At 43.8% G+C, this 27,481-nt stretch overlaps 1 protein-coding gene across 1 annotated transcript in view; it reads right to left on the reverse strand.

Moving 5' to 3' along the window:
* The window catches only part of RPAP2 (RNA polymerase II associated protein 2), a 133,300-nt gene that overhangs the window by 68,742 nt on the left and 37,077 nt on the right, over positions 1 to 27,481 (reverse strand). The window contains exon 8 of the mRNA XM_082266134.1: positions 20,082 to 20,997. Within this exon, the coding sequence (XP_082122260.1) occupies positions 20,082 to 20,997 (916 nt within the window). The remainder of the gene's footprint in view (positions 1 to 20,081; positions 20,998 to 27,481) is intronic.

Here is a 27,481-nt window from a genome sequence, read left to right on the forward strand (position 1 = left end):
GCAGACGTACTTTGGAATTGCTAACTAAAAATCCTAAAACTGACCCGTGTACTGGTTTAACAAGAAGTTAGGCTTCTTTAAAGGCTTCTTTACCTTGGGAAACCTAAACTTCAATACTGGGCACTTTTACCCCCTTCCTGCCCAGGCCAATTTTCAGCCGTCAGTGTTGCACTTTGAATGACAATTGTGCGGTCATGCAACACTGTACATAAACTAAAGTGTCATCATTTTGTATACACTAATAGAGCTTTCTTTTGGTGGTATTTTTATCACGACTGGGTTTTCTACTTTTTTCAAAATAAACTATAAATGACAAAAAAAAACTATTTTTTTTTTTTTTTTAACATATTGTCACTACAACAATGTGGTTTTGATCCAGTGGAGACGCACAGTCCCCCCCCCCCCCCCCCACAGTTTCTTACATATTGTCACTAGTGCAGTACAGTGTTATCATATAAAAAGGTGTGGTGGTTTTCAGGGACACTAACTGGTGAAAGAACAAAAAAAAAAAAAAAGTTTTAAATCAAAAATTGCATTTTTTAATTACATTTTTACTCTTTTTTTTCAATTTGCTTTTTTTTTTTTTTTTTAACACGGTGACCAGAGCAATATAATGTTATCATAGTAACATATAGTATGTACTACTCTGGGCAAGTGATCAGGATTTTTTTTTTTTTTTTGCACATTATGTTTGCATATAGCAATGCATTAAATTGCTATAAGCAAGCATTTTACTGAATGAAACGTATTCATTCAGTCTGTTTTCCTTTGATTAGCTGTGATTGGTCGAAGCTAATCATGTGGTACAGATGGGCTGTTACTGACCAATCACAGCTAGCAACACAGTTGTATTCAATGGATGGCATAAAAGGAACCCATCTATTGTTTACAATGGTCATGTGACCTGCTGTGATAAGTCACGGCGATCACATAGTACCAGCAGCGAGCCGGTGTAACGTGAGAATTACCTACCCCGTGAGAAAAACCTACCCTCTTCACTTCCGGCCAGGAACAGCTGAGCAGCGCAGCAGTGCGCATGCTCACAGCCCCGGATACCTAAAGGAACAACTGAGGAACGGACTAGTGCGCATGCGCACTAGTATGAAAATATCACGGTGTACCGTGAAAAAAACCTACCCACGCGGCGGTTACATAAAACAGCTGTGCGGCAATACGAGTCATCTCCGCTCCTGTCCCGGTCACTTCCCTGCTCTTGGCAAGTAAATATAAAAGCGGCTCTCGGCTCTGTGATTTATGTTTTCATACACCCGCCGCCACTTTTATATTTACTTGCCGAGAGCAGGGAAGTGACAGTGACAGGAGTGGAGATGACTCGTATTGCAGCACAGCTGTTTTAATGTACCCGCTGCATTACATACAGTGCCGTGCGCCGGAAGTGACGAGGGGTAGGTTTTTCTCACGGGTAGGTAATTCTCACGGAACACCGGTATTCAGATTAGTCTTCAGTGTCAGATCGCACCACTTTGTGGCCGTATGATTAGTGCATCCTGAAAGGCCGTCAGATGATACCCATTCAGGATACCCCAACCAACGTTCGGCTGTCAATTTACTATTGGCTAGGCGGGAAGTTGTTAAGGTGGCAAAGAGGAAGCTTAAAAGAGAAGGGAAGTGTCATAGGATACTTGTCACTGAGCTTTTCCCATCATCCTTTCAGCATCACAAAACATCACTGCAAGCAGCATCTTAGTCACAAGAACATGCTTACTTGAATAAAACCTAGCAACATGGTTCAAAAAGGGATTATTGTATAGGGTGAGTGTTGTCAAAAATGTACCTAAACCTCCAAAAACAGAAACGAGAGGAAAATTTGATTTTACCAATCTCACCCTTTGCAGAATACATTGTTTTATTTATCCAAAGAACTAATTTTTTTTTTTTTTAGTAAGTTTTTATTGATTATTCATAAAGAAAAAAAAAATACAGAGATGTAGAAAAGTCATGTCATTAGCGGTTATGTAGCAAAACATATAACATAGGTTGAACAAATGTTTGCATGTACACAACAGGAGGTCATATTTAATTTGAAACTATAAGCGTAGAAATTGGGTTAATCGATCAGAAACAATATTGTTCCCCAACCCAGACACCCCATCAGGGAGCAAGCTGTGTCAAAGGGTGGAGGGCAGCACTGCCACCATAGTTTCTGAATGTTCAATATTGTTTTAAAAAGGAGAAAAGCAGAAGAAAGAAAAGTAGTGTTTGCAAAATACATTAAACAGAACATAAAGATCGGTTGCCAACATCTGGTAGTACAGAAAAGAAAAGGGTTATCATACATCTGATACATAACGTGTAGTCGCGAGGAGGTTTAGATAGGATTGTGATAATTCAGTTTATACCAGTCCGACTAGATTTGCCACATTGGTTGTGTGCCTTTTTTGTGCGGCCCTCAGAAACAGCAAACATGTATTCATATGAGTAGTGTGTGTGTACCAGGTGGATTATTTTGCAGATAGAAATATCTAGATATAGAGATTCCCAGTTTCTGACGATAAACAATCTGGCCGCTAATAGACAATGTACTGTTATGCACCTCATGGGCGTGGGGATGTTGTCAATGCCTATGCTAAGTAACGCCAGTTCAGGTGAGGGTTGTATGTAATTTGCCAGGTATGTTGGCGATAAGCTGGAAAACATTTTTACAGAAGGGAGCAATAGCGCTACATAACCAAAGCAAGTGGTATAAATCAGCTGTTTTTCCTTAATTCCGCCAACACAGAGGTGATGAGGTCGGGTCGAGTGTGTGTCTATCTTTGAAGGAGTGATAATTCATCTGAAATTCAGTTTGTAAGTAGTAAGGTCCTATTGATTAGAGGAGCATGTTATGTGGAGGTTAGCACATTTGGCATATTTCAATTGGGAATCACTGAAAGCAGTACCCATGTCTCTATGCCCCCAATGACTAAATGCCCACCATTTAGTCATTGGGGGCATATTGTTAAATGAGAATTTGTTTTGCAGTAAGCTGTAAAAAAAGGGTAATACCTTTAGTAGTTTTAGTGTCAGACTCAAGAAACATCCATACTTTATTATGAATGTATCTGTGGAGGTGGGAATTAAGCAATGTGTTACTTGGATGTACTTGTAGTACTGTTTGTTCAATAGTGAGAAGACTTTTGCAAGGAGGAGAATGGAATAAGGAGATTATTTGAGTATAGATCAGAGAGGGATAAGATACCCTTTTCCTCCCAAGATTTCATAGTCATTTCTGGTATGAGTAGTGATAGTACAGAAATTGAGGGTGGGATCTTGCAAGGACTACCCCCTAATGTAGCGTTTGTGGTGAAGTATTCAAACGCTTTTATAGTGGCTAGGATTGTGGGGGAAAGATTCCTTTTTGTCAGTTTCCTTAAGGGAGTGCTAAGTAGCCTGTTTTTCAGGTTGTTCTCTGGGACCTGTAGGGTTTCAATGTCACACCATAGACAAGAGTAATTAGGTTGAAACCATGCTTTTACTTGCACTAGTATAGAGCCTACGTGGTAGTCTCTAAAGCAAATATATCCTGTTATTCCTACAGATCTATGTTTGATGAGACAATTTTGAGCTATTCTATTTTTTTTCTTGTGCCCCACCATGCGCCTCAGTAGAGACTGAAGGGTGTTAAAAAAAGCTAAGTGGGTTTGGGATGGGTAGGGATCTAAATAAATACAGCAGTTGTGGAAGATTAATCTTTTTAAATGCTGATAACCTGCTGGACCAAGATAGCGTGAGTTTAGTGATTTTCTCTAGATCCTTAGATAGGTTCTCTAAAATGGGACAAAGTTGGCTCTGTAGAATGAGGACACCTTCTTAGTAAGTTTGATTTCTAAGTAAGAAAGGGATTCTGAAGCCCATACATGGGGGTATTTGTTTTCGAAAGTGGTATGTGTGTCAACTGGTAAACCTAGTGGTAAAATGTGAGACTTAAATGCAAACACCTTATAATAGGAAAAAATACTGAATTAATTTAAAGATTGTTGTACCGAAGCCAGGGAAGCTGTAGGGTTGGTTAACATGAGGATTACATCGTCCGCGAATAGGTTCATTTTATGCTCAGTAGATCCAATTTTGAAGCCAGCTATAGCTGGTTGGGTTCTAATTATTTGGGCCAAGGGTTCCATAATCAAGTTAAAAATGAGGGGAGAGACGGGATATCGTAAAACATGCTTAAGAGAAGAATCATCCTTTAGGTTATATAGGGTACAGTAATAACTACTAAATGCTCCTGCTATGGCCTGTGGGTCTAATACCTGTAGGATGGTAGAAGGAAAATGGGTTGTTGGTGCAGTGGCCATGGATTCTATAGTTATACATACTGGAGAGTGATCTGACCATGTGGTAGATAGGACAGTGGAAGATGAAATCTTCTGGATAATCCGTTGGTGTTTAGGAACAGATTGATTCTTAAATAAGTGTTGTGGCAAGAAGAGAAGAACGTGTAGTCCTACTCTTCCACATGTTGGCATCTCCACACGTCTTTAGTTTGAAGGAGGACAGAAGGGTGTTTAGTGCAGGTCTGCTTCTCGAGGTTAAGGCAGAGGAGTCTAAATCCAGAGCTGGGGTCTAAATTCGGGCCTCTAGTGTGTGTTGTGACACCAAAAACGTATTGCTCTTTGCTGGATTGAGGCTAATTTTTTGTGTAGTTTCTGGAAAATGTAAATTTGGTGGACATTTGGCGCGTATACGGTGATGATGGTATATTGAGCACTGTAATAGTGCAGCACAGGAGGATGAACCGACCTTCACTGTCCTTAATGCATTCTTGTAGCTGAAAGGGGAGAAAGTTATTGATAGCGACTAGGATACCTTTTTTCTTTGCAGGAAAACGTTGGCAAAGTTCTTGTTGGTGCAAGCAGGATGGTTAGATGCTTGAAAATGTGTTTCCTGTGTGCATAAGATATAGCATTGATTTTGGTTAGCAAGTTTCCAGAGTGATGGTCTTTTCGCTGGGTGGTTGAGGCCCTTGGCGTTAATTGAGAGGATTTTGATGGTCATTGGTCAATACTTCCTCACTCTGGTGTTGACAAAAAACGGAATTTTTGTAAAATCTTACCTGTAAAATTCCTTTCTCTGAGTCCTCCGACAGTCGCCGCCTCTTCATATTCGTCACATATGGGGTATTAGACTTTGCTCCGAAGGAGTAGCTAGGCAACAGAATATGTTAACATTAAAGCTTTTAACATATCCCACCCTCAAGGGGTGGTCCCCTCAGTCAATACCCTCCTACTTCCTGCAACCATATCTCAGTTTCAGTGGAATAGCAGTAGAGTATACAACCAAACCCCAAAAGAGGGGCGGGGGCGGCGACTGTCGGAGGACTCAGAGAAAGGAATTTTACAGGTAAGATTTTACAAAAATTCCGTTTTCTCTTACGTCCTCCGACAGTCGCCGCCTCTTCATATTCGTCACATATGGGGACGTCCCAAAGCAGTGCAAACATGAGGGGTGGGAAACGCATCCGCGCCGAAAGGCAACGCAGTCTCCGCATCAAAGAAAGGAACCTTACCAAAGGAAGGAAACCAGCTGGGCTACAGGAAAAATAATTGCTCAACAGGAGCAACAACCCAGGAAAAGACAAATAACCAGGGGATAAAAAAAACTTATCCCAACAGCCAGAGGTCCCCAACAAGGGACCCTAGGGAATTGCCGCAATTTTGTGAAAATGTGCACGGTCGACCAGGTCGCCGCCTTACACACCTGGGCTACAGAAGCCCCATGACGACAGGCCCAAGACGTACTCAGAGATCTAGTAGAGTGCGCCTTCACAGGCACAGGGGGAACCTTCCCCTGCAAAACATAGGCCTGTTCAATGGTCTGCCTGATCCATTTGGCGATGGTAGAGGCCGACGCCGCCATGCCCTTCCGAGGACCCTCTGGAAGAACAAACAAGGAGTCCGTCTTTCGAAAGGACTCAGTCGATTTAAGGTAAACCCTTATCGCCCGAACAACATCCAAAGAATGTAGTCTCACCTCCTTTGGATGTTTAGGCTTCGCACACAGCGAAGGCAGGACAATATCTTCATTAAGATGGAATTCCGAAACTCGCTTCGGAAGAAAAGAAGGATTAGGTCGCAAGACCACCTTATCCAAATGAACAACCAGATACGGAGACTTGCAGGACAAAGCCGCCAGCTCCAACACTCTGCGAGCCGAAGTGATCGCAACCAAAAAGGCGACCTTTTTGGACAACATAGACAACGAGATCTCCCTGATCTGTTCAAAAGGAGCACATTGTAACACAGATAGAACGAGATTCAAGTCCCAAGGGGGCAGAGGATCCCTCCTAGGAGGAACCAGATGCCGCACTCCCTGAACAAAAGTGCCAACCAAGGAGTTGGAAGCCAGGGGACGTTGAAACAGAACGGCCAGCGCAGACACCTGACCCTTTATCGTAGCCAGCGCCAAACGCTGATCGACACCCGTTTGAAGGAAGGACAGCACTCTGGAAACCGAGTACGTGCGGGGTGAAAACCCCCTGGACTCACACCAGGCAAAATAGGCCTTCCAAGTACGGTAATAAACCTTCCCCAAGGAAGACTTCCTCGCGTTGATCAAGGTATGAACGACCTCTGGGGAGAGACCCTTCTCCTTCAGGACCTCGGTCCCAACAGCCAGGCCGTCAAAGCCAGCGACTGTAAAGCAGGATGGTATATCGGCCCTTGAGACAGGAGATCGTCTCGAAGAGGCAGACGCCACGGGGCGTCGACCGCCAGATTCACGAGGTCTGCGTACCAGGACCGGCGAGGCCAGTCCGGTGCCACAAGAATCACCGTGCTGCGTTCCGAGTGTAACCTGCGAAGGAACCTGGACAGCAACTGAATCGGTGGAAATGCGTACATCAGCTTGTACTGATGCCACGGGGGGCCACCAACGCGTCCGACGCGTCTGCCCGAGGGTCGCGCGTCCTTGCCACGAACCTTCTCACCTTGTTGTTGAGACAAGACGCAAACAGGTCCACATCTGGAAGACCCCACTTCGCGCACAACATCTGGAAGACAGCCGGGTGGAGAGACCATTCCCCCTGATCCGGGGCCTGGCGACTCAGATAGTCCGCCTGCCAGGTCTCCACCCCCGGAATGTGCACCGCCGTTATCGCCGGGACATGAGTCTCTGCCCAAGACAGAATGTCGGCCACTTCTCAAGCCGCTCGGGCACTCCTGGTGCCCCCTTGGTGGTTGATGTAGGCCACCGCCGTGGCATTGTCCGTCTGCACCCGAACCGGGCAGCCCTGCAGCCGGTCCGTCCAGCGATGAAGACAGAGATTTATCGCACGCAAGTCCAGAATGTTGATCGGAAGGGAGGACTCCCCCTCCGACCAAGTTCCCTGGGCGGACAGAACGCCCAGAACACCACCCCAGCCCGACAGGCTGGCATCCGTGGTGATTATCGTCCACGAGATAGGACGAAAAGACTTGCCCCCCGACACCATCGGGGACTGGAGCCACCACAGAAGGTCTCTTCTGATGCGATGACTCAACGAGATTTGACGATCCAGAGATTGAGGTCGCCCGTCCCACATGGACAGGATCTCCGCTTGGAGACCCCGCGTGTGAAACTGGGCGAAGAGAATCGCCTCGAAGGCCGAGACCATCAATCCCAGACATCTCATGCACGTCCGCAGAGACGAGTGCGGAACGTCCCTGAGGGACCTGACTTCCTCCTGAAGAGTTCTGAGTTTGTCTTCCGGCAGGAAGACCTTCGCCTGCACCGAGTCCAGGATCATTCCCAGGTAGGGAAGACGAACCGACGGACTCAGTGTTGACTTTGGAAAATTTATCGTCCAACCAAACTCCTGCAGAGTTTGCATCGTGACAGACAGGTCCTTCTCCAGACCCTGGCTGGTCGCAGACCGAACCAGAATGTCGTCCAGATACCCCAGTACAGAAATGCCCTGGGCCCTCAATAATGCCAGAACCGGTGCAAGCACCTTGGTGAAGACCCGCGGAGCCGAGGCGAGACCAAAAGGCAACGCCACGAACTGGTAGTGATCCTCCGCAATGGCGAATCGAAGGTACCTCTGGTGACCCTCGAAAATGGGGATGTGAAGATACGCATCCTTCAAATCGATGGAGGCCATGAATTCCCCCGGAACCAGGGCAGCCACCACCGACCGCAGGGATTCCATGCGGAACTTGTGAACCCGCACAGAGCGGTTCAGAGCCTTCAAGTCCAGAATTGGACGAACCTTGCCCTCCTTCCTGGGCACGGTGAACAGATTGGAATAAAACCCCCGAAATCTGTCCCGATGAGGCACCGGAACCACCACTCCCTGAGCCCTCAGGTCCCGCACCGCCAGGTGCAGGTCCCGTAAACGCTCTGGAGACAGTTGAAGATTTGAGGGAAAAAATCTGCTCTCCGGCCGATGGAGAAACTCGATCTTGTAACCAGATCGAACGATCTCCTGAACCCATCTGTCCCGCACGCGGGCCAACCAGGGTTGAAGAAAACCGAGCAAGCGTCCCCCCACCCCAAAACTGGGTGAGGGCGCCCCTTCAGGCCGCACTGTTATGGGCTTCGGATCCGGATTGACCGGACTTCTGTTTCCCAGACCAGGGCTTCTTCTGAGAGCCTTGACCTTTGAACGGTTTGCCCTTGTAGTGCGACCGAAAGGCACGAAAGGACCCCTGAGGGGGCCGAAAATTAGCATGCTTCTTCCCAGAAGCCCCCTTAGCCTTGGGGAAATGGGGCAAGAGAGTGCTCTTACCTCCGGTGATCCCCTTAATCAACACATCCAAGGACTCCCCAAAAAGGCGAGACCCATCATAAGGCAGATTGGCTAAGGTCTTACGTGAAGATTGGTCCACCGACCAACATTTCAACCAAACCAGGCGGCGAGACAACACTGCCACGCTGTGCACACGTGCAGCCAACGGGACTAGGTCCAAGTCCGCATCACACAGATACATGACACCCTGGTGGATTTGATCCACCATATCCAGGGTCGCCGGCGAGGCCGAATCGGCCACTAGGACGCGCCTAAGCATCTGCGTCCAACTTGCGACAGCCTGGGCCGCCATGAGAGAGGCAAACAGAGCCTTAAGCATAGAACCCGTAACAGAATAAGTATGACGGGCAAGAGACTCCAATCTCCTATCCGTGGCATCACGGAACACCGGGGAATCCTCTGCAGGAATCGCAGTGGATTTGTTTAAAAACCGCAATTGCGTGATCCACTGGGGGTGGCACACACCACCTTTCATCAGTGGAAGGCGAGAAAGGATAACGCAGCTTGAACCTACTTGGTACAGCAAAAGGTTTGCGTAGATTGCGCCATTGTTCCTTAACAGCGCGCTGAAAATCATCATTGCAGGGAAAAACCTGCGGCGTCCTGCGTTTTCTCTGCGTCCCATAAGCCGCCAAGGCAGCGGGGGGACACACTTCATCCTGCAAACGCAGCGTTTGTTTTATGGAAGCAATCAATTCATCCATGATTGCAAGCCTCCACCTCGGACCCTACTAGATCCAGGGAGGAGCGGGACCCCGATAAGGAGGCCCCCGCCATAACAGCCCCATCACCTTCACCCTCAGAATCAGAGGAAAGAGAAACTCTGGGTCTCTTAGTAGATTGAGCAGCCACCAGCATCTGCACCTGAGCAGCAAGGCCAGCCACAATAGTGGCTAAATCCCCACCTCCTCCACCAAGGCGGTAGGAAATTTGCCCTCCTGAGAATCCATTGCCCCAATATCAAATGCCGGATAATAAAGGGTTAACTACCCCTTTAACAAGCGCGGCGAGCGCAGCCCACCGCACCACACACAAGCACAATGAGACCCCCACAGGGACAATAAAACTGACACAGGCAATGGATAAGAAGGATATAACCTGAGGAGACCCTCGCCGCTGCTGCTGCCTCGATCGGTGTATCCTGGAGAAGAGGAAGTGATGCGGCCAGGGCGCTCTATTAAAGCCTATGGGAGGCTACAAGAAAATGGCCGCCATGCATGTAGAACATGCGGCCGGAGCGAGTGTAGGCAAAATGGCGCCGTTTGGCGCCGAAACCGCCGCTCCACAGTACAGTAATGCACACATGTCATCCATGTATAAAAAAACATGTTAGATCGCCGCAGCGATCGCTGTATAGTGCCCAAACATGTCACAAAACATGCCCCACAGCACACAGCTTCTCACACTGACAAAGCTGACACAGATAGTGTCACAGCTCCCCCCCCCCCCCCCCCCCTGCAGCCCGCAGCATGCAGCCGAGTGATAGGGAGACAAACAGTGAGAACAGAGGCAGGTTACACAGTCCCAGACTGACACCCCCCCCAGACAGACAGGTCCCCACATAGATACACTTACCTCACAATGGCGTGGGGGACCCGCACAGGCGAACAAGCCGCTGCACATGAGGCAGGGAGAGTCGCATACAAGACGCACAGAATGGGGGTTAAGAAACCGCACAGCGTCCAGTGAGGTAGCCACCTCACCAATCATCCCTGCACCGAACAGGGATGGGTCGTTCACTGTGCCAGGAGCGTTACCTGGCTGAACGCTCGATGGCAGGCTGGGAAGCCACTGACCCACGACCTGCGACCAGGGGGATCAGCCCGAGACCCAGCCCGCATGATCCTCTTCATCCGAAGAACTCACTAATGCTGACAAAAAGAACAGCTAAGTAAAGGTAGAGAGAAAACTCAAACAAAAAATCAAAAAAGAAGAAAGAGTCTGGGGCACAAAGCCCCAGCACAGAGAGAGCAAGCCACTCCTGACAAGCTAGACATTGAAACTGAGATATGGTTGCAGGAAGTAGGAAGGTATTGACTGAGGGGACCACCCCTTGAGGGTGGGATATGTTAAAAGCTTTAATGTTAACATATTCTGTTGCCTAGCTACTCCTTCGGAGCAAAGTCTAATACCCCATATGTGACGAATATGAAGAGGCGGCGACTGTCGGAGGACGTAAGAGAAATGGGATTTTTGACTTACCATAAAATCCAATTCTCCAATGTTTATTGACAGACCATCTTAACCATTTGGTTACACTGCCCCCTACAGGAGTAGGACACTAGGCAGAAAAAAGTCTGGCTACGCCAATGGATAGTCCCAGGGAGTAGACTCCCTCTCTCTCTGCTATAGGTACTCATTTTTGTTACAAGCGGTGTCAGAAGAATTACAACTCCTCAGAGGGGTGTGTGCCGTGTCCGTCAATGAACACTAGAGAAATGGATTTTACAGTAAGTCAAAAATCCCATTTTCTCTTTCGTTCATTGACGGACACAGCTCCTGATCTTCTTACCCATTGGGATGTCCCAAAGCAGTGTTAAATATGAGGGGTGGGAACAGTGAAAAATACATTCCCCAAGGCTAATTATAGCCAACCAGGTAAACAGGAGCTCAACCAAAACAACTGGAGCTCACTTAATAAAAACAATACACCCTCAAAGAGGTCCAGGTCCTCTAAACAGCAACCTACAAAACCTTGCGGCCAAAAGAAGCATCCGCAGATGCCAACACATCCACTTTATAGAACTTTGTAAAAGTGTGCACAGACGAACAGGTGGCCGCCCTGCAAACCTGCGTCACTGACGCCTGATGACGGAAGGCCCAGGAGGCACTGAGCGCCCATGTAGAGTGTGCCTTGACAGGGAAAGAAGGAACCTGACACTTGATGGAAAAAGCCTGAATCACTGTCTGTCTGGTCCATCTGGAAATGTTCGCAGAGGAATCGGACAACCCTTCCCGAGGCCCATCCGTAAGCACAAATAGTGAGTCTGATTTCCTAAAAGACTCTGTAGCTGCCAGATACACCCTAATCGCCCGGACCACATCAAAGGCATGCAAAACAATTTTCTTCGGATGTTTTGGCCTGGGACACAGGGAAGGCAAAACAATGTCTTCATTCAAATGAAAATCAGAGAAAACCTCTGGAAGGAATGACAGACAGGGACAAATAACCACCTTATCTCTTTGAACCACCAAGTAAAGTGAATGACAGGATAACGCCGCCAATTCCAACACCCTGCACGCAGAATTGATGGCCACCAAGAAGACCACCTTCTGGGACAGCGTAAGCAGGGGAATCTCCCAAAGGTTCTCAAAAGGAGGCTTCGGGAGAACTGAGAGCACCAAATTGAGGTCCCAAGGCGGCATAGGGGAGCACACTGGAGGGGCCAAGCGCCTAACTCCTTGAAGAAAAGTACGCACCAGGGAGTGTGTGGCCAAGGGTTATAGAAAGAAGACCGCTAAGGCTGACACCTGACCCTTGATAGTACTCAAGAAGGCCAGTGTCTGCACAACCCCCCCCCCCCCCATTAAAGGAAGGCCAAGATCCGGGCCACCGAGAAAGAGCGAGGATGAACCCCAAGAGATTCACACCACACAATGTACGTCTTCCATGTACAATGGCAGATCTTCCTAGAAGTAGATTTCCTAGCTTTTAACAGCATTAAAATCAACGACGCGGACAAACTACTATCCATCAGCACCTTGCTTTCAACAGCCAAGTTGTCAAAGCCAGTGACTGTAAAGCAGGATGGATGATTGGTCTTTGGAACAGCAGATCCTCCCTGAGAGGCAGCCTCCAAGGAACGTCGATGACCAGACGCACCAGATTAACGTACCAAGGCCAGTCTGGAGCCACTAAGATGACTGGAATTCCTTCTGCCTTGATTCTGCATAAAAGTCTTGGCAGAAGCTTAAGAGCTGGGAAGGTGTAAATCAGACGATACTAACCCCACTGGGCCACCAGCGCGTCTGCGGCATCCGCCAGAGGATCCCGTGACCGAGGCACAAACATCTGCACCTTTCTGTTGAGCCGAGATGCCAACAGATCCACCTCGGGGACGCCCCACCGGAGACACAACTGATGAAACACCTCTGGATGAAGAGACCACTCCCCTTGGACCAATGCCTGCCAACTGAGGTAATCCACCTGCCAGTTTTCCACCCTGGGAATGTACGGTGGAGTGGGCTGGAATGAACCGTTCTGCCCACCTTAGAATGTCGGCATCCTCCAGAGCCGCCAGGATACTTCTTGTGACCCACCGGTGATTGACATAAGCCACGGCTGTGGCATTTTCCAATAGAATGCGCACTGAACGTTCCTGAAGACGATCTGTCCAATGGTCGAGGCACAGTCTGATTGCTCGGAGTTCCAAGACATTGATCAGTAGTCTGGACTCTTCTACCTTCAAGGCGGTTCCGTTTGCACAGTTCCATATGAGGTCCCTGCAAAGGGAGCTTCTGGCCAAATGGGACAAGACTCTTCAGTCCCTGGACAATCAGATCCAGCTGAGCCAGGTATCGAAGGAATCCCTGATATGGTGGGTTCATTCTCCGGCTGAGCAAATGCTTCCTCCCCTTATATTGGACAGTCCCCCCCCCATGGATGCCCGCCTGTCCGGCTGGGTAGGCGTCCTCGGCAGAAATTCCTATAGCGCCCATTAGGGTAATAGTACTCAAAGGAAGTCCATAAAAAAGTCCAACTGTGACCCTCCTTCACTCAAAATTATAAAGTCACTCACAAACAGTGTAAAAGGCTCTGTATACCAATTAGGCATGTGACGATATCAGATTTCCATGCTGCGATTAATTGATTAGGGTTTTGCCACGGTATACGGTATTATCACGGTATTCAATTATTAAACTTAAATTTCTACCTCACTTCAATTTCATTGCTGAATTTAGGGACTTTGGTTCACTTATGCACATTATTATATAGTCAGTCAGTACAGACTCTGTGAACCAGGCCTAAAATAAGCCATCAAGCAGTGTCTGGCCTGCCTGTTGATGACTGGTCCAGGCGCTCTGATCCGATGGCCTGGTCATTAGGGGCTAAATCCTTGCGGCCCAGAAGTGGTTAAACCTGCAGGAGGACCAGTGTTATTTGTAAATTACTTTTCACATGCTTTAGGCCTGGTTCACATGTATGCGGGTTGGCGGTTCACATGTATGCGGGTTGGAGGCCCACTTTTGCACAGGCATAGCAACCCATTGATTTGAATGGGCTGCTATGCCCTCATTTTACGCAGAAAAAAGGTGCATGCAGCATTTAAAAAAAATGCAGTGGCCTTGAAATCCATCCTACTTCTGCACCATGCGACTTACCTGCAGTTCCTGGTCTGGCAAGCTTTCTGCGTTTTTAAATACATGGGCCCAGCATTTAAAAACACAGTTTGCGTGTGCAGGAACTGCAAGTAAGTCGCATGGTGCAAAAGAAGGATGGGGTTCACGGCCACTGCATTTTTTTAAAATTCTGCATGTGGCTTTTTTCAGCTGAAAACGCAGGCATAGCAGCCCAACCCCATTCAAATCAATGGGCTGCTATCCCTATCCCTGTGCAAATATGGGCCGCATACCCACATACAAGTGAACCAGGCCTAAAGCAATAGTAAAGTAATTTACAAATAAAAACACCGCTCCTCCTGCAGGTTTAACCACTTCTGGGCCGCAAGGATTTGCCCCCTTAATGACCAGGCCATCGGATCGGAGCTGAGCGCCAGGACCAGTCATCACCAGGTAGGCCAGACACTGCTTGATGGCTATATAATAATGTAATGTGGGCTGCTATGCCTGTGCATCTATATATATATGCTGCTATGCCCGTGTATGTATTTCTATCTATATCTCTATCTATATCTCTATCTGTCTGTATATCTGTCTGTATATCTATCTCTCCGTCTATCTGTATATTTACCTCTCCATCTATCTGTATATCTATCTCTCCATCTATCTGTATATCTATCTCTCCATCTATCTGTATATCTATCTCTCCATCTATCTGTATATCTATCTCTCCATCTGTATATCTATCTCTCCATCTATCTGTATATCTATCTCTCCATCTATCTGTATATCTATCTCTCCATCTATCTGTATATCTATCTCTCCATCTATCTGTATATCTATCTCTCCATCTATCTGTATATCTATCTCTCCATCTATCTATCTAGTGACAGTATATGGTAAATACTTGCAGACCTTTGTAGAAGGCACTGCATCTCTCTGAGCCCGGGAAGGAAGCATGTGGGTGTGTGCTGAGTGGGAGCCGTCTGATTGGTTACAGGGAGGAGCTAAGTCTCTCACTCTAGGATCATATTACCAGAGCTGTTTTCTATTGAGTGAGTGAACTGCTGAGTGAGTGAATGAGTCATCCAGCTCAATAAAATGTATCGATTCTAAAGTCAGACCCAGGAGCAGATAAACACGGTATTTTAAAAATGCCACAATAACAACCGTTATTACCGTGGGTATGCAATACCGTGATATATCGAATTACCGAAAACCGGCATATGTCTAATACCAATAAAGATACCTGTGTAGGTTTCCAAAGGGGACTGTTATTGTTGAAAAGTGCTTGCATCTCTTTATCTATCATACCATGAAGAGAATATAAAAATTGTTCATAGTGCAGTATATTGTTTGAATATTTGCAAAGCTGATAGGAATAGAGCACCAGTGATGAAAACAAACGTAAAATTCCAGTGCTTAACACCATCATCCCCGCATGCAGTGCCAACTCACCAGATAATTTAATTAAATTAGCCTATCACCCTCACATAAATGCCAGAAGGGGTAGATCGACATCCACATCGGCGTCCCAAGGGTCTGAAACCGTGTATTGCTGGGGGACCGTCAATCACTCTCACCACACCATGATGCCCAACAGAACAAACAGGGTATCATATTGTAGCATCTTTTATTAAAATGGCCAAGTTATAAACATGTATATCGCAAACATTAAGACACTCACTTGTGAAACACCGCCACGATCGGAACTCGTGGCGGTATGACGTCATGCGAGTAGTCCCGCCCAACGCGTCTTTTAATTCCCTAAAAAAAGATACCTTTTTAGGTGGATCTACGACATTGTGGGCTAGTTTATCCCTCAAGTTAGGTGCCCTTCTGAAAATAACCTCAGTTTTGTTTGGAAGCATTTTTAAAGTTTAAAACCGGATCGGACTTTAAGATTGCCCATCTTTTCTTAATGATACCGTTAATTTGATAATATTGGGTGGAATAATTCGTATTCTCTTTCACTGTTTTAACAGCTAACAAACTAGTTTTTTCCATATTCCCCACTTCTACAATAGTTTTTTCTAGAACCTTTTCATAATACCCTTTCTCTAAAAAAAAAAAAACGATTTTTAAGAGTACCTGCTTGTTCATAATAATCTGCGCTAGATGTACAGTTCCATTTAATTCTGATAAATCGTCACTTTAGGATATTACGTAGCCAAGTGGGATGATGGAAACTTGCCAAAGGAATATAACTATTTCTATCAGTAGCTTTAAAGAATGTTTTGGTATACAATTCTCCTTCCCTTACTAAAATTGTCAGATCCAGAAAGTTTATCTTTTCAGTACTAATAGAAAAGAAAAGTGGAATGTTACGCTCATTGGTATTTAGAAATTTCATAAAGTGTTCCAGTGATTCCAAATCTCCATTCCAAATTTATACAATATCATCAATGTAGCCTTTTCGAAAAACAAGCTGTTCCCACTGATGGCCAAAAATTATTTCACTTTCCCAATGAGACATAAATAGGTTTGCCAGGCTAGGGGCGAATTTAGCCCCCATAGCCATACCCCTTTGCTGCAAATAGAACTTATTGTTAAAACAAAAGTTATGTGTCATGGCAAAGGCCAACAAGACAAGGATACATTTTCCCTGGGTTAATGGGATCCCTTTGTCCAGCTGCAAATAATATTTGACTGCCGACATCCCATCCTCATGTGTAATGTTCGTATACAAAGTTGCGGCATCCGCAGTTACTAGAACCATTCCCTCCCTGAAATCAAAGTCCATTAGCTCATTTAGTAAGTTTGGTATCCCGTAAGTATGCAGGTGTCTTTACTACCAAAGGCTGCAAAAATTAGTCAATGTGGTCCCCAATTCTAGCTATGATCCTATCCCACTGATTATCAGTCTCCCCGGAGGGTGAACTGGATCTGTATGTATGTAGCACCCTCCTAGGTAGGTGCTAGGAAAATACATTTGGTGGCTCTGTTCTGCTTATCAGAAGAGCCAGATCTGATAGTTTGACCTGTCCCATGTTTCCAGGTGTGATTTATTGGGTCTAGGGGAGTCTCCCCACTGTGTTTAATGGGGGAGCTTTGTTGGACAGTGGAGGAAACCTAACCAATAGTGCACCAGCGTTTATGGCTGTCTCAGTGGGTGGGCATTGCTGCAATGCATCCTGGGATTGGCTATAAACCCGGAGGGAGCATGTGACAGGGTGTCTTTTGGCGGGAGCAAAGTCCCAGGAGGAGGTGGACGGCTGTCTCTCCTCCTGCATAGTGAGGAAGGAGATCAAGGCGGTCGGCCTAGGGACCAGGAGTGGAGCTGGGCTACAAAGGATCCAGTGTGCTGACCAGTGGAACTTCGGGAAAAAACAGTATCGTGAGTACTGAAGGATCTGCCTAAGGGCCTGCCTAAGAGAGGGGACCACTCCAGAGAAGTCAGGGGATCAAGGAGTCAGCTCACTCAGAGTGTTACAGTAAAGGGGGTGCCAAGTAGTTAAACCCTGATGATAGGGATAAAGAGGGCACCAGGAAGGGTCCTGAAGTTGTTCAACAGTACAGTCTACCTCAGAGTACAGCTTGCCTCAGGATAGAGTTTACCTCAGGAAGCTTAAGCAAAACCTTTCACAGCCAAGGGCAAAGTGAAGCAGCGGCCTAGCCATGACTAGCTCAATTTCAGCTTTACTCACCATTAACCAGCATTTATTCAAGTCGTCCCTGTCTATTGTGCATAGTTTCATTCAGTTGGATTATCCCACTCATCCCTTTTCCTATCCAAGTTCCAAATAAAACATAAAAACCAAAGATACTGGACTGATTCTTGTCTGAGGTAAAACACTTGGGAAAATGTCAGACTGTTCTACTGTTGCTACTGGTAACCCAGGGGAACCCGTAACCAGCAGCTCCCTTGGGAGTAGTGCTACATGTATTTTAGGTAAGCAATACTAATAATAGGAATTCTAGGAGCTACAGGAACCAAAAATTATTTTTTCTTTTTATTTACGATACCAAGACTGCTCCCTCTATTTATCAGAAGTTTTAATTCTTTTAAATAGCTACCAGTAGGATTTTATTTAAAGGTAGTTTCCCTATCATCCAAAATGTCATACATTTGCTTCATATAATTGTCCTTATCTAAAAATCACTACTGTACCTCCTTTGTACGCTGGTCGAACTACAAGATCTTTTCTCTCAAGGAGGTTTTTCCTACCCGTAAGGGATTCTTTATACTCATGTAGTTTTAGAACCCTAATTATGTCAAGATCCTGTGTCACTAAATTCTTAAAAACGGAAATATGTGAATTAGTGCCAGGGGGATTAAATAGTGATGCTTTTCTAAAACTGGTGTGCTTTTAACTCGAACCACTAGGTATCTGATATAAAATCGGATTTTGCATGAAGTGTTTTTTAATACTCAGTTGACGAGTAAATTTATTAATATCAATAAACATTTGGAACTTGTTCACCTTCGCCTTAGGTGCAAATTTAAGACCCTTATTTAGAACTACAAGTTCCTCCTTCCCTGCTGCAGAGCTGAGATTGAAAGTTCCACTACCTAATGCTTCACTTTCCTTTTTTTGGGGCCTGTTGATCCTCCTCTCTTACATCTGTACTTCTTTTTCTGTTGCCTTTTCCCCCTAAAACATTACTTCTTAGGATAATTGGATGAAGGGGTAAAGGTTGAAGAGCGATTAGAATAAGCATACCTCATATCATTGTCATTCCTATATTCTGATCTCTCTACCCATCCCTCTCTTTTGTATGTATTGTTCTTTTGATTTGAATAATTATTCCTTGGTTGAGGGTAGTGGGTGTTCTGTCCTTTATATGAGTTTTTCTTATGATTGGTAGGGATGCCAATCAATATATCTCCCCTCAAAGTTATCCTCCCTGTGAAGATTACCTGGGGGTTCAAACCTCTTATGTACCTCATAAGAATCCCTCCTAGGGGGCCGATACTCCCTAGGTTGGAAAAAGCTATTCCTTTTAGGGGCGAGGGACATAAGAAAAACTGTCCCTCCTGTTGTTCTGATAATTATTCCATGGAATTTTTTTCTTTTTAGATTTTTGTACATGGACCCATGGTGTGCTCTGAATATCGTGCGTAGGAGGTTGGGAGGTATTAATCAATGGTTCAGTATTATCAGTGGGAGGTTCAGCTTTAAACTGCTCCTGCCATTTTAAAACCAAACCTTCTTTATAGATCTTAACATCCCTGAAATATTTATTTTTCTTTTTAACGTGCTGTTCCTCCACAGTCTCCTTTATATTTTTACTGTGTTTATCAGATTCCCATTTATAGTCCTCCTTATCTTTAATTGGGGTAAGACTTTATACCTTGTGTTAATAATTTCTACCTTTAATTTCAATAGTTTCTTCTTCTGAAGTATCAACATTTTTTAAAAATCAATGCCTGCCTCATAGAAAAACTTAAACCATTCTGCATCATTTTTAGTCGCATCCTGTTCTGGTGGTACATCCCACCTTAGTGATCCCAGTACCATATTTTCTGTATGGGTGGATGATGTGAAGGCGCCTTGTTCTTAGTGGATTTTTTTGGATTGAAGAACCTGATGCCCTTTTAATTGCAAGATGCAATACAAGCTAGATAAAAATGGTAAAAAGGCGCTGGTATCCCTGAATATAAAATAGATATCAATGGTGCACCAATTTTCTGAAAATAATATAAATGTGTAAAATACAAATATCTGTGACCAATTGCACCTTATATTCATTTTTTAATTTTATAACTTTAATTAATTGGTCACAGATATTTGTATTTTACACATTTATATTTTCAGAAAATTCGTGCACCATTGATATCCATTTTATATTCAGGGATACCAGCGCCTTTTTACCATTTTTATCTACCATATTTTCTGTAATGTAATGTTCTAATAGTGAGATGTCACAGGAGACCCTAATCTTGGAGGTCATGATGTTTTTCAAGTGTAAAAACTTCCCTTGAATTTCACTGAAGTTTTCATCCTCAACAAAAACATCAGTGTCGAGGGTTTGTTTACTCCTATTACTCATCTTATATGGTTTTGGTAAGTCTAAAGAAAAATTGTACAGGAAACTTGTATAATGTGTAGCCAGCTTAAGACTCAGCACTAACCTTTTTTGAAGCACTTTTGCTTTCTTTTAACTGTCCATTTTCTACCTCTTCAGGCAAAACATAGTGTCCTCTAAAAAACTCCTGGACTCGAAATTCCATAGATTTGGTTTCTTCCTTAAGTTTGCCAAAATCTGGAAGAGGATTGGATACATTATTGTCATTTTGGAAAGGTAAACACTCATTCAAACGTGCAGGATTTGTATCCTTAACAGCTTCAAAGCTAATGTCATCTTCATCCAATTCCTCAGTCAGGTCACTGGTAACAGGAATCTCTTCTTTAGGTACTGGAGGTTCTATCACATAGCTGGTTCCAAAGAAATATTTCAAAGTCTTTTCTGATTTCCACTCATTCAGTGTCTGTGTGAGGATGTCAAGCATGCTCGCTTTGACTGCCGGTGGAAGAATTTTGTCTTTGAGTGCGGTCTGAGAACTTCTGGACTTCGAGATTAATCTTCGGAGATGTTCAGCACCAGTTTTGCTTACCGCTCTCTGAGTCACGCCAGCAGTGTCTACCACGGCGCTCTCTGTAGACTGACTGTTCTCTGTCATGTTGACCTGGGCCTTTTTAGAAGCCTGGCCTGAGTCTTTTTTCTGACAATCAACTGTCTTTTCACGATCATTAATACTGCAAGCAGTTAATCTTTCTGTAATTTCAGACACATTTTGGGTTTTATCAACCACGTCAGGAGTTTCATCCCGCTGTGCATTGTGAAGACTGCCCTGTACTGATTCAGACTTGTCGAAGCTTGGTTCTGAGGTTGATATAACAGTGGACACAAAGGCCTGCTCTGGTGCATCATCTGTCTCACTGTCAGAAGAGCTAGGGTCGCCATCTTTTATAACGCGCTTAGGTTTCTCAATTTCTGAAGGTCTGATGGGTATGTCCACTAGTTTAACTTCCTCTCCAGATTGGCCACTGAAATAAATATATAATGTGGATGTTAATATTTCTATATTGCAATGTAACCTTTTGCAATAGAGACAAAGATTTAAAGTACATCAAATACAAATCTGTAAAGTTAATTTCATGCTGTCATTAAAGTGGAACTTTAGTCAGAAAATTAAGTTCTGCTAGATCACTTAAAACTGGCCCCTTTTGCAGGTATCGCTATGTGAAATATTAAAAAGAAGTGTCTATATGGTTTAAAATCCAGTAAAAAAACTGTCTCAACCTGCTTTGCAGGTGCTCAGTTGCTCTCCATTTCTATGCACTGCTGAGTTTGTAGAGGTCGATCTGCTGACAGCCTTAAAAAGGTTGTAAACCTCCAAAAAAAAATAAATAAATAAAAACCTGAAAGACTAAGGAATAATGAGCTAGTATGTATTATATACTAGCTCATTATGAAATACTTACCTTCGAACAAAGCCCCCGCAGTGCTGCCCGCTCACCGCTGACACGGCCGACACCCATCTTCCTTCCAGGTTTGCGTCCTCTGACCATCTGATTGGCCAAAGCCGCAATGATGTCACTCCCATGCATGCGCCAGTGATGTCACAGGCTGCATGTAAAGTATCCTAAACATTGCATGTTTAGGAGATATTTACAGTACCTATAGGCAAGCCTTATCATAGGCTTACCTATAGGTATAAGTTACAGCGAAAGCTTTACTCGCTCTTTAAAGAATTAAACCCTCCTATTACAGCCAAGGAAGCTGCTTCTGTTTGATCTGCAATTGCCATGGTGCTGCACATGTGATCAGTTATGACATGAGAACATACCACTGACAGGGCTCTCCTGAAATGACATGTAGGTGTCATATATGCACAATATAATAAGACCTCAAAGGGCTGACTGGCAGGGATATCAAAAGCCCAAAAGCACAGAGGACAGTGTATCCATCAAAACAGTAATGGTTTATTTCACACATGGTTAAAAACAAATAAGATGAACGGTGGTTACCAGTGGATGACCAACCCTATACCACAGGCATGCAGGATATGCCGGGGAACCGGGTTATCAAGGAGGACCATAGGATCCATGTTGAAACATTCTTGCCGGCCACAGCAAGGAGGCGGGCGGATTCACGTCAGTAGAAGTGACGTAGCTGGAATCAGGAAGTCTGTGCTGGTGGACACTCAGACTGGGATACAACAGGGAATCACGCAGGTTGCCAGGATAACATGTTTCGGGGTATGCCCCTTTGGCAAAGGGCCTACCCCGAAACATGTTATCATTTTGCATGTAATGCTTTTGGGCTTTTGATATCACTGCCAGTCTGCTCTTTGAGGTCTTCTCATATCATGTCATTTCAGGAGCACCCTGCCAGTGTTATGTTATCATGTGTTTCTCATCACTATCCCAGTGGTCACTCTGAGGCAGCCCTTCTAAATGAATATTGATATCTATATCAATCATGGTGGTTGACTTTTCATCAAGGTGGAGTCAGTCTAGCGCCTTACAAGGCTGTTTGATAAGTTTGATGGTTTGACAATTTGGTTGAGGAAACAAGCAAATGTGACAGTTAGCAGTCTTGGCATTCTAGGAATGTAACAGTTTTTTGAAACCGCTAAATCGATGGGTTTAGTTCCGCTTTATAATTTACTGCTGTTCAGGGGCTCTGGGCTTCAGCAAAATGGCAGCATTCCAGCGAGAAGAAATGAGAGCAATGATGAAGGCAATTTACAGTACACACTAATTTGGTAGCATAATTAATGTGGAATGCATGTTCCTCGCTAAAGAACATTTTATTTGATCAAGTTGTTATGGGTAAAGTTCCACTTAAAATAGTCATTTATTTACATTTAAAGTGGAACTAAATACACACATGTAACAGTTTAGCAAAACAGTTACATTCAAGTCATGCTTTGAATAATAACTTAGGCCTGATGCACACTGCTGCTTCTAACCTCACATTTAGGAGCTTTTGGCATTTGTTTGGCAAAGCCCCTGAACTCAATTCAATATAAGCCTGTGTCTATGCACACATAGGCTTTTAACCAGAGTTTAGGAGCAGCAGAGTTTAGAGGCAGTTAAAGCCCCTCTCCTGAGCACAGAAGAATCGTTCAGGAGAGGAGCTTTTGGGCAAAAAAAAATGCCAAATGCGCCCAAGTGCGCATAAAGTCCTCTAGACGCACCTAAACACTAGGCAGGTTTCGCACTTCAGCATTTATTAATTTCAATGACCAGCATAAATTTAAATTCTGGCCAAAGAAATAAATGCCCAAACTCCAAATGCTGCTAAACTTGGCTAAACTGGTTTGAAATAAATTCAGCTTAGGTGAATTTTTAACGCTGATTTTCTCTTGTCAACAGAAACAGCGTTTACAATAAACCAGTGTGCATCACAGTTACTAGTGTGTTTATGTTAGCTCTCCACTGAACTGTGAAGCCGTCAAATGTCTGGTGTCATTACTGTAACTATGTAAAACCAGTCAGGAGGTGGTTAACTGCAGGTCAAATGCACCTGTCAGTTAATTCCAAAAGCATCTTAAGTTGATCTCAAGTTGATATCATTGACGCTAACCTTTATGGTGTTTGTCATAGTTAAAAGAGAAGTTAGGGTGTTTTTTTTTTCCCCCCTGAATCATGCATACCTAGATGAATGCAGCATCGGTACGATGCTGCATCTGCCCCCCCCCCCCCTTTCTGTAAAAGTCAGTAAACCAATCACAGAAGCAGGAAATGACATTTTGGAGGTGTCCTGTACACCAACAATGTACATAACACCAGAATGCCAATGAATTTTACAGAAAGTTACAGCACTGCAGGTTGAATGGAACACCATCCCGCCAGGCCTATAGCAGAATGACGGCCAGGCGGGGGCTTTCCAATCCTGACTGGATGTCATAGGACGCCCTCTCAGAAAGCTCCGCACAGTGGCACAATCTGTCACCGGCTGTGTCCATGGGGCACAGCTGATGACTGATCAGTGTACCGGCTCGCTGCCAGTACTATGTGACCGCTGTCACCAATCCAAGCAGGTCACATGACAGTTGTAAACAATGGATGGCTTCCTTTCATGCCATTCATTGTATACAATTGTGTTGCTAGCTATGATTGGTCAATATGATCACATAGTAAAGACAGGGCCCATCACAGCCTATCTATACCATGTGATTAGCTTTGACCAATCACAGCTAATCACAACAAAACAAACTGAATAAATCAGTTTCATTAGATAAAATGCTTGCTTATAGCAATGTAAATTCACTGCTACAAGCAAACAATGTGTAAATAAAAAAAAAAAAAAAAAAAAATCCTAATCCTTTTCTTAGAATGGTACAATGTCATGATGGTAACATTTTATTGCTGTGGTCACAGTGTGTTAAAAAAAATCATAAAAAATGTAATAAAAAATAAAATAAAATAAAAAATTATAACTTTTTTTTCAGTGTCCCTGATCACCACCACACCAGTTATACGATAAAACTGCACTGAAGACAGTATGTTAAAAAAAAAAAAAAATTGTGAAAAGAAATTTGTGGACAAAGAATTACAACTTCAAAAAACTTGCCACACCTCTTACTAATTACCTTGGACTGTCTTCCAGAAAGGGGTCATTTGCGGGTATTTGTACTGAGCTGGTATTTTAGAGACAAAAATGCTATATAGAGTTCGTGTATAAGAAGTCCATAAGGACTAACTGCCACATCCCTAATGGTACAAAAAGAAAAGAATATCCCCCAATGGGATTTTTTGGGCAGTTGAAAAAAAGAAAGTATATAGAGTAAAAAATGTAATTTTACTATTCAAAAATTGATAAAAGATGTAGTATACATCATATAAAAGAATATAACAATTCACGTGCATAAGTATACATGTACTACTGGTACAAAGGTGAACAAAGCAGGGACATCGATCCCATATATTCACAGATACCAACATGTTTTGGACAAATCCTTCTTCAGGGAAATTTCTGAACACAGTATAAGTCTATAGTAGGGATCCTCAAACTACAGCCCTCCAGTTGTTGGGGAACTACACATCCCATGAGGCATTGTAAAACTCTGACATTCACAGACATGACTAGGCATGATGGGAATTGTAGTTCCTGAACAACTGGAGGGCCAAAGTTTGAAGACCCCTGGTCTATAAAAATGACAAATCTTTCCGGCAGTTGATAGTAGACGTAATAAATTTTGCGCAAACCAATCAAAATACGTTTATTGCAATTTTTTTTTTTAACCAAAAATATGTAGCAGAAAACAAATTGGCCTAAAATGTTAAAAAATTTAGATTTTTAATTTTTTTTGCAAATGTCATATAGCAGAATGTGAAAAATATTGTTTTTTTTTTTCCAAAATTGTCGCTCTTTTTTTGTTTATAGCGCAAAAAATAAAAATCGCACAGGTGATCAAAATACCACCAAAAGAAAGCTCTATTTGTGGGAAAAAAAGGATGTCAATTTTATTTAGGTACAGCATCGCGCCACCACGCAATTGTCCGTTAAATTAACGCAGTGCTGAATCGCAAAATAGGGCCTGGTCATTAAGGGGGCAAATCCTTCCAGTCTTAAAGTGGTTAAATACCACCAAAAGAAATCTCTAGTTGTGTGAACAAAATGATAAAAAATTTGTTTGGTGTTGCATAACCACACAATTGTCATTCAAAGTGTGACAGCACTGAAAGCTGAAAATTGCCCTGGGCAGGAAGGGGGTAAAAGTGCCCTGTATTGAAATGGTAAATAATGTTAAATTGCAATATGGCTTGTGTAGCAATTAAATATACCATATTCATTTGTTATTAATATTAATTTTTATTTGCTATATCCCCCCCCCCCCCCCACAAAAGTAGTGTTACCCTTTTCTACACCATGTCAGTGCACTTATTTAAATATGCTTTCTTACCTGCCAAATGACTTGCAATTCCATTCTACCAGTCTACTAGTTTTTTTTTTCGTTTAACCCAGCGGGTTGAAAAAAAAAAACAAAAAAAAAACTGACAGCTCAGGTCAGATTGGAGCCGCTGTACTAACAATTCGATGTTAGTACAGTGTTCTTTCCTGTTGTGCTATTGTGTTCTGACGGGCGGCCTCCAACCCCCCCCCCCCCGCCCCCTTGCCGTCAGAGCACTCCGGTCAGTGCGCTCAGTACACACGGGCTGAATGTTGGCCAGTTTCCATTGAACCAGCTGATGCAGTGTACATAACTCTATATGATTCACACAAACTTTCAATGCTACAGAGCAGGCAGATGTGAACCTTTTTCTGGTTTAGCTTTCTGTATAACCCTATGAGATCCAGTCAATCATTGGCTGAAAAAAAAATGACACCAAGCTTATGGCTGAGCTTCAAATGACGCTTAATTTCTTAAGAATTAAGAAAGTGTAACAGCCTCAGCCCTGGCTCCAGCCAGGCCATGCCCCCAACATGTTTCACTCCGCCTCCAGAGTTTAATCATGATAAAGCTCCAGGGGTGGAATGAACCGTGTTGGGAATATGGCCTGGCTTGAGCCTGGGCTGAGGCTCCTACACTTTCTTACCTGGGGTTTGCAGAGATATAAGGCTCTTATAGACAGGACAAGCTCCATCCTAGCCTACACTCACAGTGATTGGCTTTATTGATTAGGATTCTTACAATTTTGGGAACCGCTGCAGAGACCCAGACCGAAACATGTCATTCTAAAAATGATACATTTTTTATTTTTTCTCCACGATTTCTAGGGAATATTTTAACAAGATACGATAACTGACAATGCAGCTGCAAATATCCTCACTTACTGACAGATGACAAGTAAATTATGTGTATCTAGTTAACAAGAGAAAAAGAGGTCTATTATTCAAAGAGATGAAGTTGCAAGTAAAGAAAACACTCTTTCATTTTTAGAATCCCTGTCTAGCTGCCGTTATCCACAAAAGAATTGTAATTGACATTGACATTATATTACCATGACAGTCTCGCAGAGACTTCGCTGTTTATTCATTTGAATAAGGATGTGGCCGGAATCACAGCCATAACAAATATACCTGTACAAGTTAAAGATTTATGCCCCATTTTTCGCCCTGTATCTACCGCAATTACATTAAATGTATTGAATGACATGGCGGGGCCCCCAAAGACAGCATAAACAAATCTGGCATTAAACTGTCAGCAGATTTAATGAATATGACTTTAGATTTTTTTGCTAGCAGGTTGTGTACACAGTATGTATTTGTGTCTGATTTCAACAGGTTTTGTTCGCTGCAGCTGCACAGTAAATCATACCGATCAAACAAACTGACCTTGCAAAAAGAAACAGGAAGTGCTCTGAGCTTTAATCACCAAAGGTTGATGGATTGAGATAACAGACATTAAGCTTTTTTTATTTTTTTTATTTGGTGATACATTAAGAGGAGCGCATTTTAGATTTAGAGAAAACAAAATCCTAAGGATAAACCTTGTCTGAAAGCTCCATCTAGCCTATTCATCTACTTCACTTAATATTGCTTTTGAATATTGGGATATATGAGTATATCACTAGG

This window comes from Pelophylax lessonae (genome assembly GCF_965119305.1).
Source record: "Pelophylax lessonae genome assembly, chromosome: 8".
Classification (NCBI taxonomy): domain Eukaryota; kingdom Metazoa; phylum Chordata; class Amphibia; order Anura; family Ranidae; genus Pelophylax; species Pelophylax lessonae.